This window comes from Solanum tuberosum, unplaced genomic scaffold (genome assembly GCF_000226075.1).
Source record: "Solanum tuberosum cultivar DM 1-3 516 R44 unplaced genomic scaffold, SolTub_3.0 scf00517, whole genome shotgun sequence".
Lineage (NCBI taxonomy): Eukaryota > Viridiplantae > Streptophyta > Magnoliopsida > Solanales > Solanaceae > Solanum > Solanum tuberosum.
Genome location: NW_006239435.1, coordinates 302,633 through 326,905, shown reverse-complemented (window position 1 = coordinate 326,905; position 24,273 = coordinate 302,633). Strand labels below are relative to the sequence as shown.

The window sequence follows — 24,273 nt, the reverse complement described above, 5'->3', positions numbered from 1 at the left end:
ATGCTGTACCATTGGTGAGAACAACAACGACATTTCAGTGTAATATTTCATAAGTTGAATTTAGAGAAAATAGAGTATATATAAATTTTATCCTTACCCAGTAAAGACCGAAAAATTATTCTCCGCTCAAATGCAACAAACCATCAGTGCTAACGCGATACATAACTTTATGGACAAAGTACTTTAGAAGCACTAGTGCTGATTGCTGAAGAAGGGCATGTGAGGACTGAGGAAATAAAGATTAGTTTTGACTTTTGATTTAGTTTTTGGACAAGATTTATTAAGAGATCTTTTCCAAAAAAATATTCTGTCTTGGGAGTAGTTTTTGGTTAAAGGCACTAATTAGTCTTCTGAAAGCCTATTTAATTTTATGATCCAATTGGATAAAAAATATTCGTAATATTTGTTATTTATCTTATATACGTTCTTTATTAATTTATCGATTCATTAAAGTTTTACTGTTATATTTTATTTTATTGTTGTATATTTGAAGAATGAGATACGGATTAACAAGCACAAAATGACTTGACTATTAATCTACTCATTAATGAGACGACGACATAGAAAAGAAAGTATATCCTTTGTCACTCTCCTTATAAATTAAAACTAGAGAAGAGATACATATTTTGAAATTGGTGGGATTTAGGATAAAAACAAATGGCGAATGCACTTGCGGTTAAGATAGGTCTTGCATTCTAAACAATTAAAAAGAAGTCTAAATATATCTCTTGCAGTAGCAACAACACTTTTTAAAGGGGTAAATTTGGGCAATTTACATAGTTGAATGATAATGTTGACACTTTTTCCTTATTAAAAAAAATTATATATTGAAAAGCTTCCGCCCTTAATAAATAAAAATATAATAATTATATTATAGTTGACCCAACCATTAACAAAAAACAAATTGAATCATTTCACATGTTTATAGTAAATTTGAACGTGTCCTTTTCCTAATTGTAGTGTTCTTCTATATCACTCACTTTGCTATTTTTTATTCATTGTGCTTAGGTCAAATTAATTATTATAACGTATATGTATACAATTAGGACAAAACATATGCTAAATCAAATTCATTTACTTTATGATTCGTCTCAAATCCTATCACTTTAATCTTATTAGAGACAATTTTATTTTAGGGAGATTTGATAGGCTAAAATCAAATTTGTAGCATGTACTTTTTGATATTTACCAATAGCTATGTTGTAAGTCAAGTAAATATTACTCCCTCCGTCCCGTTTTATGTGAGGTACTTTGACTAGGCGCGGAGTTTAAGAAAAAAATGTAAACTTTTAAAACTTGTGATCTAAAATGAATAATAGAAATTTGTGTGACTGTAAATCATTTCAGTAAGGGTAAAATACATATTTTATAGTTAAATTATTACTTAATATAGAAATGTATCATTCTTTTTTGGACTGACTAAAAAGGAAAGTAAGTCACATAAATTGGGAAAGAGGAGTATGTAATAATTGAAGTATCGTCTTGAGCAATAAAAAATGTCCAAATGTTAAGTTCAAATCTTCCTTGATGTGACTTCCATTATTTATGCAAGATGTACATTTGATATTTTTTTAATTGTTCAAGAGATTTTTAAAAGCAAAAGATAATAATATAGCTTAGGGCAGGTGCTATTCAGTTGAATGTTTACCCTTAACATTTCACTTGTTGATTTTTAAATATATTAATTTAATCGATAAGATATTGATTCATTTAATTAGTTCTCGATTGACTTATTTGTTTATCAATAATAACTGATAAGAAAAGGTAAACTTCAAAAGGTTTATCGTTGAATAGTGTGAAGCAAATTAAGTAAAAAATATGACTTTCAAATTTATTACTTCTATGCCAATTGCTAAATAAGAACACACAGTAGAAAACACAAAATCTTAGAAAATAAAATTCAAAAGATGAAGGTAGAGTTATGAAGGACGAACACAATGCCTAGTTAAAAAAAACTATTCAAAACATATCACACCCATTTATCACAAACATTTACTTCATGAGTACCAACATTATTAAACGAAAGAAAACAAAACTGACAACGTACCTAATTATTCTCACCAAATAGGCACACAACAATATTACTAAGACCACCATTATAACTAGATAACGAACCAACAAGAATTGTGGTAGAGTAATAATTACTCATTTATCTTTAATCAGAGATCTCGAGTTTGAGTCCTCTTAAATATGAAGTTTTTTTTGTTAGGGAACACTTTACCCCCAACGAGGGACTTTCAATGCAAATCAATAGAGCTTCAATATAGATATCAGACACCAGATGAAAAATAAAACTAGAAAAGACACTCCAAACAAATTAAGCAGAACCCCTCTTACGTTACAACTTTATATAAATTCCAATTTTTTTTTATATATATATATATATAAAAGGTATAAACATAATATAATTATTCCTAACGTGTAAGCGATTTGTCTAATAAAAAAAGTTGAGTAATATGTATTGTGCATCGTTAAGTCGTTAATTGTAAATTTTATTCTGTTTACTAATGGATAATTCAATAGTCCAATATTAATAAGTTATGAATTGATTTTGTAGTTGAATTATTGATTTTTGTTCGATTTTAAGAAAGACATGTACATACTCTATAAGCATCACAGATATTAGTATAAAATTTTGAACCTTTTTCCGTTTTAATATTGGTGTTAGTCCATATAAAATATTTTAGTTAAATTTCGTAGAACTATAATTTATTTATTTTTTAAAAAACTGATTCTTTTTTTATATAAGTAAATAAATAATTTTATTGCGTTAATTTTTATTTTTTTTTATCATCCGACAATATTCAAAACAGTTACAGTAAAATCTTAGTCAATCCGACAGCCATGTGACCGACAGCTTCCTGTTAACATCATGCTCTGCACGCTCAATCAAACGGCTGAGATTCTCTCTAACCCCATCATCAACGGTCCAGATTTGATCGCCGGCAATTTGAGAAATCCAAGGTAGTTTTAATCGCCCACTGTTCCCACTAAAACCAGTATCAAGTACATCCCCCTTTGAAAGCAGTTACCAAATGCCGCATAATCTAAAAAAAAATAAAAATTCCAATTATAAACTTTAATTCTAAAAAATTGTTTTAATTATACACTTAATTATAAAAATATTATGTATATTCTCTCGCATGTCTAATAGGTAGTTAAATTAATATAATTATATAAAGTATGTAAAAAAAATTAATTATACGAAGGTTAATGCATATATGATATAACTAAGGAAATAATATGTTTTATGTAAATAACTTGATTTTAATTATTAATTCCAATAATGTGTTCTAGTTCACACTTTTGATTCACAATTAAAAAAAAAATAGGTGTCTTTTTATTCTTCTGGTAGATAGTTAAGTTAATTAGATAAAATATGTCGTTATATGCTTTGTATTAATAAACTATAAATTTTAGATTTTTTTTATTTGAGGTTGATACATATAATTAAATGAGATGATATAGTTTTAATGATTAGCTTAATAATATAATATATAAGTGAAAATACATGTGAGTTTTGTTTAAATTTTTTTTGAATACAACATATTTAACTGAAAAAACTTTATTAGGAATTGAAGTGTTTGGATTAAAAGATGATAGTAATATAAGTTAAAAGATGGCCTTAATTTAGTCATTTTTTTGTGTGTAAAAGACAAATAAAAGGGAAAAAGAATAGTCTAAAGAAAAGGTAAAAGTCTTCACATATAGAAGAGAATCATCATATAATTCAATTCAACAAAAGAAAATAGGCAAAGAGAGAAGAGAGAGAGAGAGAGAGAGAGAGCAGAAATGGAGAAGGAAAGAGAGAAACAGGTTTACTTGGCTAGGCTGGCTGAGCAAGCTGAGAGATATGATGGTATACATTTTTCATTTTAAATTTCTTTAATTTTTGTTGTTGATGCTGCTGTAGAAATTTAGTATCAGTTCTTTGTTTTTTTTCTTTGATTTCAAAAGGGGTTTTTGAATTATTTTTTTTGGTTGCAAAATCTTGAAAAAAAATACTGGGTGTTCTTTGGTTTTGTCTTTAGATTTTGTTCTTTTGGGGTTTAATTAATTTTTTTAGTTGCAAAAAATTATTGTTTTTGTCTCTAGATTTTTGGTCTTTTGGGATTTCATCAAGTTGTGATCTTTTTTGCTCATTTGCTTTGTTTCTCTATTCTGGGGTGCCCCTTTAGTATGTAGTTGCTGATTGTTATGCTAGATTGTCTTTTTTAACAAATTAGACTGGAAATTGCCTTGAACAGTTCTTGATGTTCTTTAAAAGTAGTTTTTTTTCTTCTTAATAACCATGGTGTCTTGTCAGTTTGCGTGCATCTCGACTAATTCAATGGGTAGTTTATACGATCCACCAGCACTGATACCTGGTAATTCTATCCATGAAGTTTGGACACATAGGAAGAAATCACCTAGTGTTTTTGTCTCCGCTAGATATGGACTTAATTAAAAAGCCATTTTCTCTTAGAGTAGTGGTTACTTCTTCAGATCAATTGAGAGAGTTTTTACCAAGGTGTAGTGAACAGGAAAGCTACTGATGAATAATTTGGCTTTTATTTGAGTTGATCTATGAGCACAGATGTCAACTAAAGTGGACTTGGAGGAAAATCGTTCACTTTTATAGTTTGTTGTCTAAGTTGATCTAGTTTTATACATAGCAGGACATCTATTTGTTAGGTTGTATGTAGTTCTGCGGTGGAGAATACTGTGGAAGCTAATGTGAATGCACGTTGTTTTGCAAAAAATGAGGTAATATTATATGATGTAGAAACACATCTTATGATTGATATATGGTAATATAACAAAAGGCTAAGTTTTAAGGTACCGGATGTCATGTTGAGAGATGAAAGTCATTCTGATTATGATCTAGGATGAACATTATAACATAAAGTGATGAGTGGATAAAGGATCATTTGGCTTGATCCCGTTGGTTTTAGTCTATCTTATCTAATCTTTCTTTTAGAGGCGAAAGAACTATTGTGTGTAGAGCCAAATAGTATGAGTGAGAGAAGCTTGAAGCTTTCAAATTGATGATAAGAAGTGATGTTGAGCATACAGATAGGCAATACAAATAAGAGAAGACTTTTTTTATTTTTTAAATGAGAGAAGACTTGAAGCTTTACTACTCATAATTAATAAGTTTGTGCAATCTTTTACTTACTACTACTATTCGGTTTGCTTAAAGTTTGATAAATATGTGGTTGTGCATTCTCTATTTGTTGTCCCAGAAATGGTTGAAGCAATGAAGGCAATTGCTAAGATGGATGTCGAACTGACTGTTGAAGAGAGGAATTTGGTGTCGGTTGGGTATAAGAATGTAATTGGAGCAAGAAGGGCTTCATGGCGGATATTGTCTTCGATTGAACAGAAGGAGGAGAGTAAGGGTCATGAGCAGAATGTTAAGAGAATAAAGACTTACAGACAGAGGGTTGAAGACGAGCTTACAAAAATATGCAGCGACATTTTGTCAGTGATCGATGAGCACCTTGTTCCTTCGTCCACTACTGGAGAATCCACTGTCTTCTACTATAAGATGTAAGTTGCTGACCTTTTTACTTGCTTTCTTCTCTTATTTGTGATGGAGATGAATACATATTTGCTTTCTGTGTGACCCCGTTTTAATTTATTTAAGTTGGTTGTTTTTCTTCCGTTTTATCCCCAAAAATTGATTGATGAACTTACAAGTTTACCTCCTTTTACTTCACATCCAGGAAGGGAGATTACTATCGCTATTTAGCAGAGTTCAAAGCAGGGGATGATCGTAAAGAGGCATCTGAACAGTCACTTAAAGCTTATGAGGTTTCTTTTGTTCAACCGCATTCAAATTTGGCTCAGATGTTCTTCTACGTCTATATAAAAGATCTGCATCATTTGTTTCCTACATTTGTTGTTCATGATTGCACATTATTTTTATATTTTCTTTGGTTTTATGTCTTGTTCCTAATTTAGGTTATTGCTCTATTTTTGTAGGCTGCTACTGCCACTGCTAGTTCAGATCTTGCTCCTACTCATCCAATCAGACTTGGACTCGCGTTGAACTTCTCAGTTTTCTACTATGAGATTCTGAATTCACCCGAGAGGTTAGATAACAACTTTATGGACAGAAGCTAAATATGTTATGACTAGACAAAAGATATTAACTTACCATTGTCCATCAAGTACACCCCTTGTTTCTTGTTCCCCATTTCATAATGAAACGAGCTTGGAGATACTAACTGGGGAACTTTTGAAAATGATTTTCTCATCAAACTGTGAAATTGTGAATCATTTGATGATATTGAGCTGTTGCCTTTTCAAATATATTTACACAGAGTTTCAACGGATAGTTTTGGTAATCTATGAGTATTTGACATATTTGTCTTCCTGCTTTGAAATCTTTTCTTCTGAGCTGAGAGTCTATCGGGCGCAACCTCTCTACCCCACAAAGGTAGGGGTAAGGTTTACGTACATCCTACCCTCTCCAGACCCTACTTGTAGGACTACACTGGGTATGTCATTGTTGTTGTAGTATTGAGTATTTGACATTTCTTCTTTTTCTTTGTACATGTGATTGTGCCTCGGGAAGGTAATTTAACTTGTGATCTGCTTTTATTAAGGATACTTCCCGTACCTAATTTGTTTCTCTTTTGTTTTATCCACCTCCTACCAGGGCATGCCACTTGGCCAAGCAGGCATTTGATGAAGCTATTGCCGAACTTGATAGTCTAAGTGAAGAATCCTACAAGGACAGCACCCTTATCATGCAGCTTCTTAGGGATAATCTCACTTTGTGGACATCAGATCTTGAAGAGGGAGGTACGTACTTCTTATGGGATGCTTCAATGTTTTCCAAGTTAATTCGCTTTCTTATGGTTGTGGACCTTTATGAGCTAGGTTCAAATGCCTGTTACATTTGGTAAATAGGGGAAAAGCTGTTGCTTTTGCAATTAATCTTTGCCTTTTTATGTTGCATAGCTCCATAAAATTAATTTCTGTTGACTGTAATAAATATTGATCCCGATTTAAAAGGGATATATGACAAGAGAAAACGAAGAGCTGATTTTGAATCCATACCAATGAATAGGATCTATTGAAATTAAACATAAAGAAGTAAAATAGTTACCGATTGAAATGACGTTGATATGTGATCATTTTGTCAGGTGAGCATTCTAAGGGTGATGAGCGCCAGGGAGAGGTATGATTTCTAACCGTTGGTTCAACTTCAATATCATTGTTATATTCTTGTTGAAATGATCCATATACAACTACGTATAGCTTGGACAATTGAAGCCTGTCTTGTCACGTTAATCACCTTTTTCTTTTTCATGTTTACAGAACTAGTTGAAGTTCAAGAGGTGTCGGCGAATCATTGTGATGCTGGCTCCTGAGAGACATGTTAGCTTGTGGAAAGTCTTTGTTTTTCATATAATGTTCAGGGATTCATGCCTATTGGCTTTGTACTTTCTTCCTCCATATACATAAACATTCCCAGAGTTCCTTGTCATTTTCAGTAAAAAAAATTGCTGCTATTGTTGCATGATGTGAATGTTCTATTCGAAATATAGCTAAATTTAGAGGTGGAAATTGAGCAGGTTGGGTCCAAAGTCCAAACAGGGCAATTCATCAGGTATTTGAAATTTCATTTGCAGAAATGCTTGCGATTCAGACAAACGATAACTATACGTCAATGGATTGTGGCATTTTCATGTCAACAGTGTGGTGGCTTTGAATGGCCTTTCATATTACGAATCCCAAAAAGAAATCGAGATTTGAGAGCAACTATGGTAGTTGTTAAAATTCTTTTATAATAGTAGTTAAAATATTTCTTAGGATGGTGGTAGAGCAATAATACATGAATTAAATAGCAAAAAATGGAGATGATACATTATGACCAAGTTACATTATGGTAGGCAGCAAGTGAATCATGTTTGGTCCTGAGGAGGAGCAGTTTTTGTGGTACCCAAGAGAAATGCTTTCAAAGGCTTATGGAAATCTTTTGGTTTCTCATAAAGAAAACCATGGCCTGTATTCTTAATGACTACCATCTGAGCATTCTCCCCTAAATGCCTGCCCAAAAATATTCAAAAAGTCAGTCACCAAGCATGATTCTATCACACAATATATCCAACAAAACTAATCGAGATGTATGAGTGTAGACATGTATAATTATGTCTATCGAGCTAAGGGATGTAAATATTTTGACAAGTGTATATCAAAATTTCAATTAACCCAGTTGGGGAAATGAACCTTTTCAATCTGTGGCCTAGTTCTAAAGGAAATATTTTGTCTTGATCTCCCCACACTATTAATGTTGGCTGCAAAATAAAGAGCAATATTAGGAAAAATTCTTGATCAATGTAGTAGAGGGGGGTGGGGGACATAACTTGTGGGATATTATGATGAAAATATAAACTTATGTCCCGCGAATATTTGTCTTGAAGGGTAAAAAAGATTAAAGATGGGGACAAAATAGAGAGAAAAGTGCAAATGTAGACAAGGAAAAGGGAAAAAAACCTGAGTGATCTTAGGTAGATCAGAAAGTTTTCTGTCTTTAGCAATTGCAAGAAGCAATTCTTTCTTCTCCTCTACATACTGTGTAAACATTTCCTGCACATATATAACACCCAAAATACTCATTTACAATATGGAGCAGTATAAGAAGAAACAAACAAGGGATATTTATATATCAAATTTACTTAATTTCCACACTGTTTAATGCTGACGTGACACATAATGACATAAATGTTGGATGGGTTTAAATGATCATTTTTGTAAGTTGGAGTATTCAATTACGATGATAGAGACAAGTAATGATGTTTAGATATGCATACTCAATTGGTGGAGTATTAATTACGGATTAATACTCTATGATTGAGACTATTATATGAGTATCTTTCGTAAGGGATGCCTAAAACCCATAAAGATACATAAATATATGGATTGAGGAACACATTATTAATACGTCACTTGTGAATTGTTAGTTATTATTATCCTCTAATACATTAGTTTAATCTTCGATTTTATTTTATTTTTGATAAAAGACGTCAATGTCTTTAATTTCCCTGTTTAATAAACTCAGACCTTTCATCAACAATAATATAACAGAAATTGGTTTAGGTAAACAACACATGAAACGTTCCATTGGAGGCACCTAGTCGGCCAGAAATTGCGATAGCAGGGCCAACAGGAAAGGGAAATATTAAAAAATATTTACTGCTTTTGAAAAATTTACGTTAAGTAGACCAATATATACTTGGGAAAAATTATTACTATATATAATATAGCAAACTTGTATAAACTGTATAATGGTGTATAAAAGATGTTTATACACAGTATAGGTTAAATCCTAATGTTTATGAGCTACGCAGGGACCATAAATTGACGTGGGAATTTGTAGTCTTTTAAATAATTAAATATTATTTTAGTTATATGACCTATTTCATAAAAGATGGTAAAACTAACACATGAAATATATAAATAAAAAATGAATGATTTTTATAAAATCATTTTTGTCTATTTAAATTATATTATTAGTGGGCACAATTGATTATTTCATCAATTTACCCATGGTAGGATCTTGAGGGCATGAAAAAATATTAAACAATCTAATTAAGTGGTGATTTGGCATTTTGCACAAGTGGATGATTCACTTTAATTTCCTCGATATTTTTTGGTAAATGCAAGAAGAATCTAGGATTAAGAGCATGTCTAATGAATACTACTAATACTTAAATATAAAATTAATGAATAATTTATTATTTTGTGTCTATTTTATTTTTGCTACATATTAAATATTACTCCCTCCATTTCATATTAATTGAATTTTTGAGGTGTTTCACACCCTTTAAGAAAAATAGATTAAGACATAAATTAAACATAGTTTTCCATTTTTACCCTTATTAATTATTGTCAAATTTATAATTAAAATAACTAAACATTAATTAAATTTTATTGAAGTCATCACATTGAAAATCCAAATGAAGGGTAAAATTAGAAGAAAATCTTAAAAATAGTCTTGAAGAATGAACAATTAAGTTAATTTGAAAAATATAAAATGTCTCAACAATTCAAATAATATGAAATGGAGTGAGTATCACATATTACTTCAATGATGACTAATATTTAATAAGGGTGATTTTGGTAAAATACTCCTATCATTTACTACTTCTTAATCTATGTGTCAAGTCAATAATGAACAATAAATATTAGACAAATGAAGAATAAGTTATATTATTGATTTATTTTTATTATTTTAACTTAAAAATAAATATTTTAATTTTTATTATCTTACCAAAACATTTTAAAAAATATTTTAAAATGTCTAAAATAAGCGATCCAAATAGAATCTAACTTACTATCTTTGAAATTATCCCTTAGTAAAATAATTGAAGAAGTTTCTTATGTAACCTATCTCAAGGAAAAAAAAAAGTTTTTGTTCCTTACTTGTATTTTACGCTAGTATATAATTTGCTTTATTGATTCATGTTGTAAATATAAATTCCGGATGTGAAATAATCCTTTCTTATTATAAGATTTCACCTATTATATAAATTAATACAGTATTTTTTTAAAAAATTGTAATAGATCAAATAGTTATTGTAACATTAAATTGATATATCAATTTCAACGGCCCGTCAGAACGCATTCATTGTCTTTGCTCCTCAACAACATATAGTTGAATTTAATAAGAAGAAGAAAATACTACTCCCTCCATATTACGTGAAGTAGAGCATACAATTTTTAAAGTAAAATTAGTATATCCTAATTATATAAAATATTACAATTCAAAATTTTCGTTAATTTAGACAACATTTATCTCAACCACGAGAGATTGAAAAATAGACTTCAAAATGAAAAATCAACTTTTAATTCTCCAATAATGTAGGGATCAAGTGGTGCTAAATCATATTTAACACTAAGTTAATTCGTCAAACTAAGTAAAATTAACTTATATACACTAGCAATAATGACCATTCTTATCGAAATCACATCAAAATATCTTTTAGTTTCGTGAATTTTTAAACATGACACGTGAAAGGAAAGGAATATATTTTTTAAACGACTAAAAAGGAAAGTAAATAAAATGAAAAAAAAAAAAAGAAGAGACTTACATCAATGAAGTCAGTAAGCAAGCAAGACGGCAACACTTTGGCCGGAGCTTTAACAAACGTGTAACCCATAAGCTCTCTCATTTGCTCCGCCGTCTGCGGCAGCAAAATATTGGCTGCATCCTCCACACTACTCACCGCAAACAACCCTTCCTTCAAATCCTTCTCCTCCAAACAAACTCCCGCGCAGCAAATCACCACTTTTTCAACACAATCCCCAAATTGCGCCGCGAAATCATACGCCACAAACCCGCCGTAGCTCAGCCCTACAACGCTCATCTTCGTCACCGAGTTCGCCTCCATAACTCGCTTCACACACTGAGCTTGAAACGACACAGTCCGTTCCGGCCGAGTGGTGTACGAGTCGCCGAAGAAGAGTAAGTCCGGGACGTAGACGTTGAAGTGACGGGAAAGGATCCGAACCGTTTCGCTCCATTGCCACATGGAATTGGCTCCGAAACCGTGGATTAGGACCAAATCGGGTCGGGTCGGTTTTTTGGATTTGGGTACCCAGCAATGCATGATGGTACCATCTTTGAGGTCAGTGAAAGTAGATCGGAGTCCACGGCTGCTGAAAGTGGATTTGAGGCACCGGTTTTGAGTTGCGGTGAAGCTAAAGCACTTGGGCATCACTGGAAAATGCAAATTACAAAGTTTTGTGTGTGTTATCAGAGTTTGAGAAGAAAAATTAGAGGTTTATGGGGAATTGTAATGAAGAAAAAGGGAGAAAATGGAAAGTGGATGAAGAATTTTCTATATTTATATGAATTATTTTGAGGTCAAAAGGAATGGTCAAAAACATAGATGAGTGTGTGTTTTTGTTTTGAATATTGAATAAGTAAATTTCTATTGTTGTTGGCTCCTCTTCATGTCTTAAGCATGAATATTTTAGGGAAACAAATTAATTTCTCTCACTCTATTAATCAGTATACTAAAATAGTTGTCCACTTTATTAAATTAAGAAAGCATTAATTACATTTTTCTTATATTACCCTTGCAAGTAATTTTTTTTAAAAGTGCACACATTTATTTGTAAAATTCTCAAGAAATTTTTTAAGCGGTGAATTAATAAATTTGTCTTCTCATTTATAATTTCTTAAGCATCATGCAAAATGAAAAATGATCAACTAATATAGGATGGAAAGAGTATTTTTTTTTCATGTTAAACCGTTAGTATTAATTAGTTATTTTTCTAATCATTTCCAATGCTTAACACAGCTTAATGATAAATAATCATGTTAATTATTGTTCTTCTATTCAATATTAGTAAATTATTAGAATTTGTCAATATTAAGTAAATTATTAGAATTTGACACACAATTTTAAAAAATATTTAAGAAAAAAAATTAAAGGCTATTTTTTTTGAACTATTTTATAAAAAAATTAAAATAATTAACAACCTCATTAAATAATTCACTTAATATGAACTTATACCAATAAAAAGTTTCCTCTAAATAAGTGCTCTAGAAATCTTTATTGACAAATAATTTGGTACCAAGTTGTTTTCTTAGGAAATTTTGTTTTTACTCTCTCATTTTTTTTAACATTAACTTTAAAAATATCATTATAAGAAAATGACATCGAAAAGCTATTTCTATATAAGAGTGCCTAAACAAATACTACGCAAATTGGTTAGAGTACATCTAAGTGATACTTATTAATTATTATATTTCCGTTTGATTATAAAGTTATTAATTTTTTTAAAATAATTTTTTATTTTATTTAAAAATTAGTGTTTGACTATGAAAATTTCAAATCAAACTTAAAGTTGTATTTTAAGGAGTCTGGAGTCAAAAGGGTAATAAATTTTTTCGAAAATTTCAAAAGGGCAACAAAATTAATTATCAAACCAAAAAGGTAATTTTTTTTTACGCTGTTTAAATCCGTCGAAATTAGGTATCCGCCGCATTCACTGAACAAGGCGCAAGGCAACATTGCCTTACAAGGCGCAGGGCCTACGCGCCTTCTTTCATTTTAATTAATTTTATTTAATTTGTTTTTAAATTTTTTTGTCTCTATTTATATATATTTTGCATTCATTTTTTAATTAGGCATTCAAATTTTACTTTTTAAAGTGATAAAAAAAATTATTTTCTTCATAATTTATTCATATTAAAGTGAAGAAAGATAATTAAAAAGTAATATATTAAAAAATGAATGCAAAATATATATATATATATATTTTTATTTTTTTTTGAAAAAGTAAAAAATGAATGCAAAATTTGAAAAAAAATAATTAAAAACAAATTAAATAAAATTAATTAAAATGAAAGAAGGCGCACAGGCTATGCGCCTTGTAAAACTATAAAAGTTTCACGTGTATATATTTCAAAAAAATTTATAGTGTTGAATCAAATCAACATTGTAATTTTCATGTGGTAAATGTTTGAACAAAAATAAAAATAAAATAATTCGATTAATAGTCTAAAATTATTAAATAATGTGATAACAAATTTATTTTCTTAGTAATTTATTCATATTAAAGTGAATAAATATAATTAAAAGGTAATATATAAAAAAATGAATGCAAAATATTTATATATATATGATGTAGTCGTGTTAACGTGCAAAAAAAATGAATGCAAAATTTGAAAAAAAAAGAATAAAAAACAAATTAAATAAAATTAATTAAAATGAAAGAGGGCGCAGGCCCTGCGCCTTGTAAGGCAATGTTGCCTTGCGCCTTGTTTAGTGAATGCGGCGGCTACCCTAATTTAGACGGATTTAAACGGTGTTAAAAAGAGTTACCCTTTTGATTTGATAATTAATTTTGTTGTCTTTTTGGAATTTTTGAAAAATTTTGTTACCTTTTTGGCTCCGGACTCGTATTTCAAGTTTGAAAAACAACTTAATGACTTGTTTTTTCAATTTGCTTTTTACTTTTTTAAGTTATATTTTAGTACATTAAAAGATGTATATTATTTTAAATATCTTTTTACAAATAAGAAATATAATCAAACGACTTTATTTAAATTCCAACTTCATACTTTTCAAATAAAGTGATAATATTTAAAATCTAAGAGAAAAATAAATAAAGAAGAGGAATCTAGATTCTTAGATAATAATAACTCTTTCATGGTTCGAATTCTGGGTATGGAGAAAATTTTGTTGGGAGTTTCACCCCGAATGGGTCCTGCAGAGCACGATTCGAATTTAATCGGAGTTCCAATGTGGGCACCGGACACCGGACACCGAACACCGGATGGAGAAAAAAAATAAACTCTTTCATGGTCAAAGCTATCTAATTGACTTCGAAATGATTATAAACCTGAGAAAAAGTAATTCTCAGTTGGGCATAAAATAATTTTTAAATATTATCTTTTACACGTTTTATAGTATTGCATTGGATTATTATAGAATACAATTCAATGTTGTTGAGCTAATTTGGCTTTTCAAAAGTATTAGAATAAAGTGGTTTAGCATCCGAAACTTCTTGAAGACTAGACAAGTCATTAAAAATATAAAATGATATTACAAATAGAGAACCATATTCTTTGAACTTTTAATGTGGAAATTAAAAGAACGAGTCATTTCGTATAATAGTTCTCGATTTTCCAATGGCAATCTAACGTCTTCATCATAAGAATATTCTTGTGTTTCGAATTCTTTTCGTGGACTTTTATATCTTCCTTTTTTTTTCTTAAGAAAAATCCACTAGCTAGGCTAGGTGTCTAGGGGCTAACTTATTTCATTTATATAATAATAATAATAATAATAAGAAATATATAAGCAGAGGATGTTAGGTTTTATCTTACTAAACTTTTATAATTTATTGTTTTTTTCGGTAAAATGATTGTTTTTCTAATATATGATGTGTAAAAGTCATTATGATGTGTAAAAGTCATTTTTAATTCGTTCACAGTAATATATTGAGCGTCAATAAGCTTATACATCTTTCAATATATGTTAGTTTCGTTTCAATTTTCTTATCATATTTAAATTTCTTCTTTCCATAAAAAAAAGACAATTGTTACGAATCCATCACAACGGAGAACCCAATTAATATGCTATCAAATTACATTTAATATCTTGATTAAAGGAACAAACATGTGCACTAAAAATGCCTATATATAAAAGATAAACCATCTCATTAGAGATTTAGAGCTATGTCATTCTATATTTTTCTTTTGATCTTTGGTTACAAAAGTTGATGAACAATCTTGTAATATAAAATTTTAGTTTGTTACAACAATTAGGTTACCATAATTTTAATTTGATAATACCAATGTGCGGAGAAAAACAGATGGGAATTTTTCAAGCATTAAAAGCGTCGGCACGTCGGCCACATAATTTCCATCTTTAAATGTTTGGTTACTTACACCTCTACAAAATTAAAAAATTAATAACAGACAAAATTTTATAGCTACATGGTAAAAATCTGATGCTAATTTCATTTAATTATGGATTAGTACTAAGTTATTAACAATTCAATTAAATTCAAAAAAATTTAATAATAGATTAGTTGAGAATTATCGACACCTTTCATAGCTAATTTTATATTCTCTACTAGTATTAGTGTTACTTATATGATTATTCAGAACAAAGTTTTACCAGCTGTTCCAACTTGGAATAAAAAAACAGTTTAGTGTTATCATGTCAACATAATTGTTGCAGAAATTTTTCAGTATTTTAATGCAATAAAAACGAATGAAAACAAAATTAAAGAAAGGGCAAGGAATCGGATATGGGTTCAGTGAGTGGCTGTCGTTAAAGGAGAACGAAACTACATCTACATATTCCCTCGGTCTCATATTATTTGTCATTTTTCACTTTTCGAACCTCGTTTAAGCAATTACAAATAAGAAGGATACTATCCATTGATATCAAGATATAACAACTACTCAACTAGGAACTTTTTGAAAACTTTGTAATATTTATACTTTTAAAAATAATAATGTAAAAGGTAAATTGATTTTTTAATTAATTCTAACTTGATTTATAGATTGATAAATAATTTAAAATAAATATTTTATGAACGAAATATTGAAGTAATACGTGATAAAAGGAGTATTTTCTATGATATTTTTATAAGTTCTCATTTATTTTTATAAATAAATAAACATTAAAGATGATCCATGCTTACTTTAATGTGAATCGTGTCTTCGTGGAGCTCCATGCTTTCTCCTTTTAAAAATTTATTGTGTAATAAATTACGTGCATATTTCACGAGATATATAGCTCGACATATTAATTTAAGATTATACTATTCAATTTTTTAAATGACTTTTCTAGTTAAAATAGGACAAATTAATTAAAATACATAGAATATTATTTTATTTCAATACCATTCTTATTTCTTATTAAGGGTAAACAACACAAATCCCACTAGTTTAGTACATAATTACCTCTCTTCCCTTCAGGTTGCATTTTAATTATTTTTAGAAGTTGCAATACGCCAAAATATTCCATAACTGTTACAATTAAGCGTGAATTCCTTCTTAATTTATGGCTATACAATCCTTAATTAGATAAGTTTAATGATATGTATTTGAGTATCTGACTAACATGAATCTCGGATACATTTATCTAGACGCGATAGATACATGTATCTGAGGTGGAAAATATGGTAGGATTTATAATTAAAATTCTTCTATTTTTTATAAGGTAGTTTATCTTACTGTTGAATAGCTACATAAAGTATCAATAGTTAAATTTAGATTTTAAAATATAATTAATAAAATTAATTTAGTTAATAAATTTTTAATTAGCAATCTGAGGAGCAGAGCCAGCATACATTTAGGGGTTCATCCGAACCCCCTTCGGTGAAAAATATTACTATTTATATATGATTAATTTTTTTTATGTATATATAATAGATGTCGAACCCCTTTGATTAGTTAATGTGTTTACTTCTTTAAATTTTGAACTCTCTTATTAAAAATTTTAACTCCGCCACTGAGCAAGACATAAATTCATACTTCATAAACATTACTCAAACGATGTTAGGTAGAGAAGTTGTTCATGGCCATGCCATTATAGATTGTCACTTGTCAACAAAGTGCCGTTTCGAAACCTAAATGACGGGGAGAAAGTCAAATGAATTAAAAGCACAGTTTCTTTATGCGGAATAGATCATTAGGCTATCGGTCGGGAGAGGGGTGGACATTCTATATTCAGTTTGAAATTTTTAAATTTTGGATTTGTAATTTGGCAGTTGTTAGTTAAAGTTGATATCAAATATCAAGATTTTTAAATTTCGATTCACTACGACATTTGATAATGCCGTGTTAAAGTTATAGTCGATTGTATCACAAAGTTAATATTGTTTCTTAATTTTTTTTTATTTTTTTATATAGAGGTATGATATGATTAAAGATCAATAAGTAAAAAGACATTTTAAAAAATAAATTAACATAACTAAAAAACATGTAATTGAATTGTTTATGTTTAGTCTTTAACAATAATAATAGAAAAAAGTCTTTTAACTTTCTCTATTAACTTATTCTCATGGGTAATAGACATGTTTATATATGACCTTCTTTAAGTAAATAATTCAATATTTAAGAAATAATAAATGTTAAATATTACTTATGTCTCATACCAAACCCAAATTCGAATACCATAATATTCAAATTTTACTCTCAAATACCATACTGAATATCAACTTCAAAAACTTCAATTCAACATGATAATATGATTTTCGATATTTTATGTCCCACCTAATTAGGTATCACTATTTGAATTCTAAGTTAAGTCAATCGATACATATATACTTTTTCACACTTTAATTGTATAATTAGTTTAACGTGTTATTTTTTGTTGTAATCTAACGGGAAACAATAGTTAAAAAGGCTAAAAAAAGCCATATGGTGCAAATATTTCGTTAACAACCGTTCTACTCACCCTATATTAACGAAGATGTGGTAGAATAGATGAAATTGTTTCTCCTTATATTAACAAAGATGAAATTATTTCTCCCTATATTTACAAAGATATGATACAATAGATGAGATTGTTTCTCCCTATATTAACAAAGATGTGGTACAAAAGATGAAATTGTTTCTCCAATAACTAAAAATATTTTACTACGAATATCAAACATCAAATAAAAAAAAAAGAAAAAAAAAAAAGGTTCCAATAAGTATTTATAGAGTCGTGACATGCTAGATTCATCTAAGTTATAAAAAGAAATGATTGAATTAAGGGAAAAGCTATAGATATCTTTTGAGCTATAATTGAAGTTTAGTGACACTTTATTTTTATGGAGCTACTATTATCTCCTAATTATGTTTTAGCACAGAATGAACATTATACACACATTAGGACGTGTAATTCCACAATCTTTTAAAATTAATCAGTTTGTTCTTTTATTCCAATTCCAATATATAATACATTCAACCAAACCCAAATGTTAAGATGAGAAATAGGTTTAGAAGATACAAAACAAATATTTATAAATCAAAAGACCAAAAGTACCAATACACTATTTGAAAAAGTTCAAAAATACTCTCATTCACCTATTGAAAATATCCTCAATTTAAAAAAAATTACCCCTCAAATAGTCCAAGAAAGTATTTTTTTTTTTTACCATTTTCCATTTATAAATTCTGGGTTTGAATCATCATAGTGTAATAGATATTCTAGATCATAAGTATTTGTTGAGAATAAAAACTGGAGAACTTTTTTTAGTTATTGTTTCAAATTGATTACTAAGACTTGATAAATGATATTGTTGCTGAAATTTGAACACGATTAGGCCATTACAATTTGAGCTTTTGATTTTTATTTGAATTCTGATTAATTCAAATTCGATATAACACAAGAATAAATGTCCATAAGTTAAATGCAAACATAAATATTGTATATTTGCATTGGCTTACACCATATTCAGTCAGACAGTACAATTACAGTCGTGGGGTCAGCAATTTGACGATGAGGGTCCAAAAATTAAATAACAAAAATTCTTTTTAAAAAGGGAAAAAAAATTGTTCCAAGTGAAATTTAAACACGCAAACACTGACTCATTAAAAATATCTAAACATAAATTCAAAACATCTTAAACCACTAGACTATAACAAGTCATGAGTGTCCAAAATATATTATTTAATCACTTTCGTATATCATTTTACTTATATATGCAATTTTTTTTCCGACTAAGGGTGTTAACACCCTAGCATACATGTGCCTACGCCACCGAGTTTAAACTGTTAATTCCATGAAAAAAAACGTTCATGATAAAAAAAGAAAAACAATCTATTTAAATTATTTTCTACGGCGGTAGCTTAGAAATAGCAAATAAAAATGTTATAGTTCAAAGAACAAATGTACCAAGACGAAGTAACCCAGAAAAACAAAATCTGGGCATAAATAAACCTTCGAATTGAAATAAATATATGCCTCCAGAACAAAGCTACAAGAAATCGATCTCAGATCTCTGCCCTTGTAGCTGAAAGAAGAGGCATTTTTAATAACAAATAAAAAATAAATAATTTATAAAACTCATAAACTCTTATGATTAACAATCGATTTCAATGGTGGAAGCTGCTTCTCTTTTTCGTTTTACCAGAATACAGAGGCCATTATTTATAAGGGGTGGGGCTAGGGTTTTCTTATGAATCACCTTTGATGAAAAAGGCCTTGTTGTTGCTTATAATAAGCAAAATATTACCTCAAGTTTCTATTATGTTAGAAAGGCCCATCACTTTGTAATTATGTGCGTTTGGCATAGAAGAAAACATTTCTCATTCCATTGGTCGGATAAATTTTTTGAATTTTTTTTCCTCAAAAATAAGTAAATATTTATCATATACGAGATAGTAATAAATAAGAAATCAACTTGTTTTAAAAAAATATATTTTTCGTGTGAGATATTCTCTCTCTCATTAGTTTTTAGAAATTATTGCAATCTTCTTTTTTCTTCTCGAAAAATTCAAACTCAATTACGGAGTAAAGCCTTAAATTTGTTTCAATTAAGGTTTTGAAACAAATAACTCATAACAACAAAACAACAACTATAATGAAACTATATGATAATTGTGGTACAAGAAATAACAAATACTAGAAAATTGAAGGTTAAGAAACTACAATATTAAGACTACTAAGATAAATGGACAATAACAAGACAATGCACTTGCAACCTACAAACCTTCTATATCCTAATTGGAGGATGATACCATTATTACTAGAGAGTTGCATTATTTTGAAAATCACTTTTCGTTCCAATTTTATGTATATGTAATTAAAAGTTCCATCTACAATTGACACCCGTAAACTACGATAAGTAGGTTATGTATACCTACTATATGTTACTTTTTTTTCCCCTCTATTTATTTCTTTATATGACTTTCACAGCTGAGCATAGTTTGATAATAGTGTCATCCTGTTAGGGCAATTATTAAAGATTTGCAAATGTTTATTACAAAATGAACAGTCACTATCATATACACATATGGAGGTAGGGAGGCAAATCAATGTGTAGATTTTTTGACGAACGAAAGTTACAAACATGAAGAAGTTCACTCAAGTATGGCGGAGGGAGGCAAATCAATATGCAGATTTTCTAACGAACGAAGGTCACAAACATGAAGAAAAAGTTTACCCAACTCACAAACTTTAAGCCATATAGCTTATGAAGGATATTAAGAAATGTATTTAGTTTTCCATTGTACCCAAAAAAAGGAAAAAAGGAGAAGAGATGTGGAGGTTGTGTTTTTGTTAATAGGAAGAGAGACATGAATATTGCAAAATGATTTATGAGAAATACTATCCTTCCCAGTTTCCATCTACTTTACAACAACAACAACAACAACATGTCCAATGAAATCTCACAAAGTGGAATCTGGGAAGGATAGAGTGTGCACAGACCTTACCACTACCTCGTGGAGGTAGAGAGGCTGTTTCCGTCTACTTTGGGACTGAGAAAACAAAACTCAAAAGACATTACGAAAAAATTGTGTCTCTCTACCTGGAGATGTAACAATATTAAACAAGATTCTAGCGACGAATGGGCAAAATTACTACAACTAAATGAATATACGAGATGTGACTAATACCGAAGGATAAATGAAGCATTTTCTCCTCTTTCCTGAGGAGAAGTGACCACAGAAATGCTCTTGTTCTTTAGAAAGGGAACATAAAATAGAAAAATAAACAAATATCATCGGTATCAACAAGCGTTCATCGCAAGTTACAACCATGAAAATGCCAAAACAAATTTACAGGGGCTCCACTTACACATACTCCATTTGTAAATGGAGATTTAGACCTATTCAGTTGCTTAAGAAACAAACACCAGATGTACAAGACCCAGAGACTAATAAGGCCTCTCTATTGAAGTAAAAATATTGAACTTCACATGGCCTGCTAGCTTCACTATCTACTTTTAACTTGAACAAATACATTCAGACGATGTAAATGACCACTCCGATTGTTCAAATGAACTATGTTTACCTGATTAACAAACACCTTTTCTTTATGTCTTCTGGTTTTTTCTGTCATTCAACTACACCAGTCTTCTCCCAAGCTTCACTCAAACGGTCACAAATTCGATACCCTTGTACATTTCTAGATTATACTGTATGCTAGTCACACACTTATTTATCTGAAAGTATAAGTATATGGTATGACAAGTTTATCACCTAAATTTGACGACGACACAAGATATGTCATCTTTGCTGTCTCTCTTCAACGCTTCAGCTGTTAATTGCTTGGCTGCTTTCTGGGGATCTTTAAAGCCTCTAGCTACATCAACTGCCTCTTGATTAGACATCACCTGAATTAATATAAAGTAAAAAAGACGAACCCTTGATGACAGTTCATGCATCAGAAAACTGAGGAAAAGACGCACCTTCCAGAGACCATCGCTTGCAAGGATAAGAACATCACAATTGACATCAATGTGCATATCAAGAATGTCGGGATCTGATCGTAAATGTGATTTGAGACTCTTATCTCCAAAAGCACGAGAAACAGCTAGCTGCCCGTTCACCCTTGCAACATCCCCTGATAAAAATGCAGAAAAGTCATCAATAAAAAATACATCAATTTGTTTCCTGAAGAACATAAACCAATTTTGGTAATACTTCCAGACATACAGAGTTTCACTGTTAGGCCCTTTGAACCTCCATCACACCAAAAAATAACCTCCACCACTACTACTACTTGACTAAAAAGCAAATGCAGTGAATGGATGCAGATGCACGTGAAGCTACTATGGCCAGCAGTGTAAGCAGAACATGTTTCTGCACTAAAGAGCTATGTTGCTCAGACTCTTCAAAATGCTGCCACACTGTCAGATCCTCCAAAATGAACTGGTTTCGAAGGATTTATCATGCACCCAGTGGCATTTTTGAAGAGTTTGAGCAACATAGCTAAAGGCAGAGAGTCAATTTTAGCTAGTTGCAAGAAAAATGAAAGGATATGCAAGTGTTATAAATACAGATAGGCTCAAGCAACAAGATTTCATTCCAACGAGCAGAAGTAGAGTTACAAGCTTATACACCTACTGGTTGATTACTGAAGTGAAAGTCCCCTCTGTTTACACTAAATATAAAAGTAGCCAACAATTCTCAACCAGACAAGAAAAGAGAAAGGAGAACAGAAAAAATGGAGACAATTAAGAGAACAAATAGGAGTATCTACAGCTACTGAGCTACCTGTATTCTCGTACTTGCAATTGATTAGAAGTTCACTGACAACAATCAACAGTGCCGGTAAAAATTTAACTATAAGGAACTTAGAGACAGATTACAGTATTAATGATTAAGTCAGGGAGTTGGTGAAAGCTGTTCGCCTATTGTTAGGGATATTCCAGGATTTTAAGACAATAAACACAAAGTTTTCCAAAATCTCAGCAAAAAGCTCAGATGTATAAGGAAAGTCATTAGAAAGGGTTTTCCAAATCTTTAGACTTTTTAGCTAAGATAGGAAGCCTATAGTAATAGAGCTTTCAAACCGAGTAAACGCTCATCTGCATGCTCTCAAACCACAAGAGCTTGAATCAATTATTCAACAAATGATGAGCGGATTTCACTGATCTCATGAAGATTTGTCAAATAGTTGAAGGGACATTGTATGAGTGACAACAAAACAGAGTAAGTCCAGGGACTACAACTATACAGATAAAGACAGATCCACCGCTACCTAGGTGGGACAACCTACACGGTCATACCGCTTAAACTAATCTTGCATCCTGTCAAGAGTCAAAAGAAAAGAAGCGAACTCTTTTTGGAGTTAGTTGCGCTACAATCTACAAGAAGAGCTCCTTATATAGAAGCCTTATGTCACATACAAAAGGGTAAGCAATTATTCTGTACTCCTGACAAGGTAAGTAAATATGTATTCAACGCTTTTGTTTATAGAAGTGTGTCAAACTTTCTCTAATGGCACAATAAGGAAATTTTCTCTCGTAAGAGAAAGTTGAGAGAAAATGGCAATAAATATACCAAGCATTTCCCTAATTTATGTGATAGATTGAATAGGGACAAATCAACCACAAGCAGCTATAGATTGGAAGCATAAGCAATCTAAGTTGTGCAGACTCTTGACGGTGTCGCAACCTTGTTGACACAACATGGGTGTGGGATCCTTACCCGATATGGGAAATCAATTTTCGGTACTTCGACCAAAATCAATAAGAGAAACTCGAGACACATACAATGATTTCTGAAGTCAAATAAAAGCTAGGGTGAATATATAATTTAAGCATATGTTTTTTTATTGTTAAAAGATATTTGTATTAAAACCTCGTTTAAAAAAGGTGTTATAAAGATATTTATTATAGTTTTCAAATGAACGCTTAAGGCCCTGAAGCGAGGCGCAAAACATGTTGAGCGCTTCGGCTCACTTAATGTGCACTTTATGTTGTCATCAAGTTTCTAAGACATACTTTTCCTTCTCAATGAACATTTCTTGAGAAAGTGACACTTCACAATTAATATTTTACTTTAGAGTTATTTGTTTTTCAATTTCTTTGTCCATATATTTCTTATTCATACTTATAATTATTTTATTTTATTTGATGACAAAGGACACTCGCAGCTGCTACCCTTTGGGTGCGCACAGGGTAAAACCCCCGCTCCTATGCAAAAGCTCGCAAACCACATAGGAGAGGTAACCCGCACTAGGCAAGCCCGGTGCGACGAGCTAGACCCAGAAAGCAAACCCCTTGCTTTCGCTGGCAAGGGGTTTCAAACTTGAGACCTCCAACATGGAAGTCCCAAGCCCAAACCACTGGGCCACCCCGAAGGGT

At 30.5% G+C, this 24,273-nt stretch overlaps 3 protein-coding genes across 4 annotated transcripts in view; 1 reads left to right on the top strand and 2 right to left on the bottom strand.

Moving 5' to 3' along the window:
* The first annotated feature begins 3,723 nt into the window (after positions 1-3,723).
* LOC102581950 (14-3-3 protein 7) lies at positions 3,724-7,516 on the top strand. The gene is made up of 7 exons (XM_006364800.2): positions 3,724-3,859; positions 5,226-5,532; positions 5,709-5,796; positions 5,968-6,077; positions 6,647-6,792; positions 7,137-7,171; positions 7,312-7,516. The coding sequence occupies exons 1-7, from the start codon at positions 3,793-3,795 to the stop codon at positions 7,315-7,317; spliced, it is 759 nt and encodes a 252-aa protein (XP_006364862.1). The 5' UTR covers positions 3,724-3,792; the 3' UTR covers positions 7,318-7,516.
* A 248-nt stretch (positions 7,517-7,764) lies between these two features.
* On the bottom strand, positions 7,765-11,950 carry LOC102581390 (pimeloyl-[acyl-carrier protein] methyl ester esterase-like). 2 transcript variants are annotated; one of them, XM_006364798.2, is made up of 4 exons: positions 11,088-11,950; positions 8,491-8,583; positions 8,206-8,291; positions 7,765-8,043 (listed from the first exon to the last, which is right to left on the bottom strand). In XM_006364798.2, the coding sequence occupies exons 1-4, from the start codon at positions 11,712-11,714 to the stop codon at positions 7,899-7,901; spliced, it is 951 nt and encodes a 316-aa protein (XP_006364860.1). In that variant the 5' UTR covers positions 11,715-11,950; the 3' UTR covers positions 7,765-7,898. The 2 variants fall into 2 exon arrangements, with proteins under 2 accessions (XP_006364860.1, XP_006364861.1); XM_006364799.2 differs by having other exon boundaries at positions 8,224-8,291; positions 11,088-11,949.
* Positions 11,951-21,162: 9,212 nt separating this feature from the next.
* Positions 21,163-24,273, bottom strand: part of LOC102581049 (probable protein phosphatase 2C 10) — a 7,940-nt gene continuing 4,829 nt past the window's right edge. Inside the window, exons 5-6 of the mRNA XM_006364797.2 lie at positions 21,871-22,025; positions 21,163-21,795 (exon numbers count right to left, since the gene is read on the bottom strand). Coding sequence (XP_006364859.1) covers positions 21,658-21,795; positions 21,871-22,025 — 293 coding nt within the window. The 3' untranslated portion in view covers positions 21,163-21,657. The remainder of the gene's footprint in view (positions 21,796-21,870; positions 22,026-24,273) is intronic.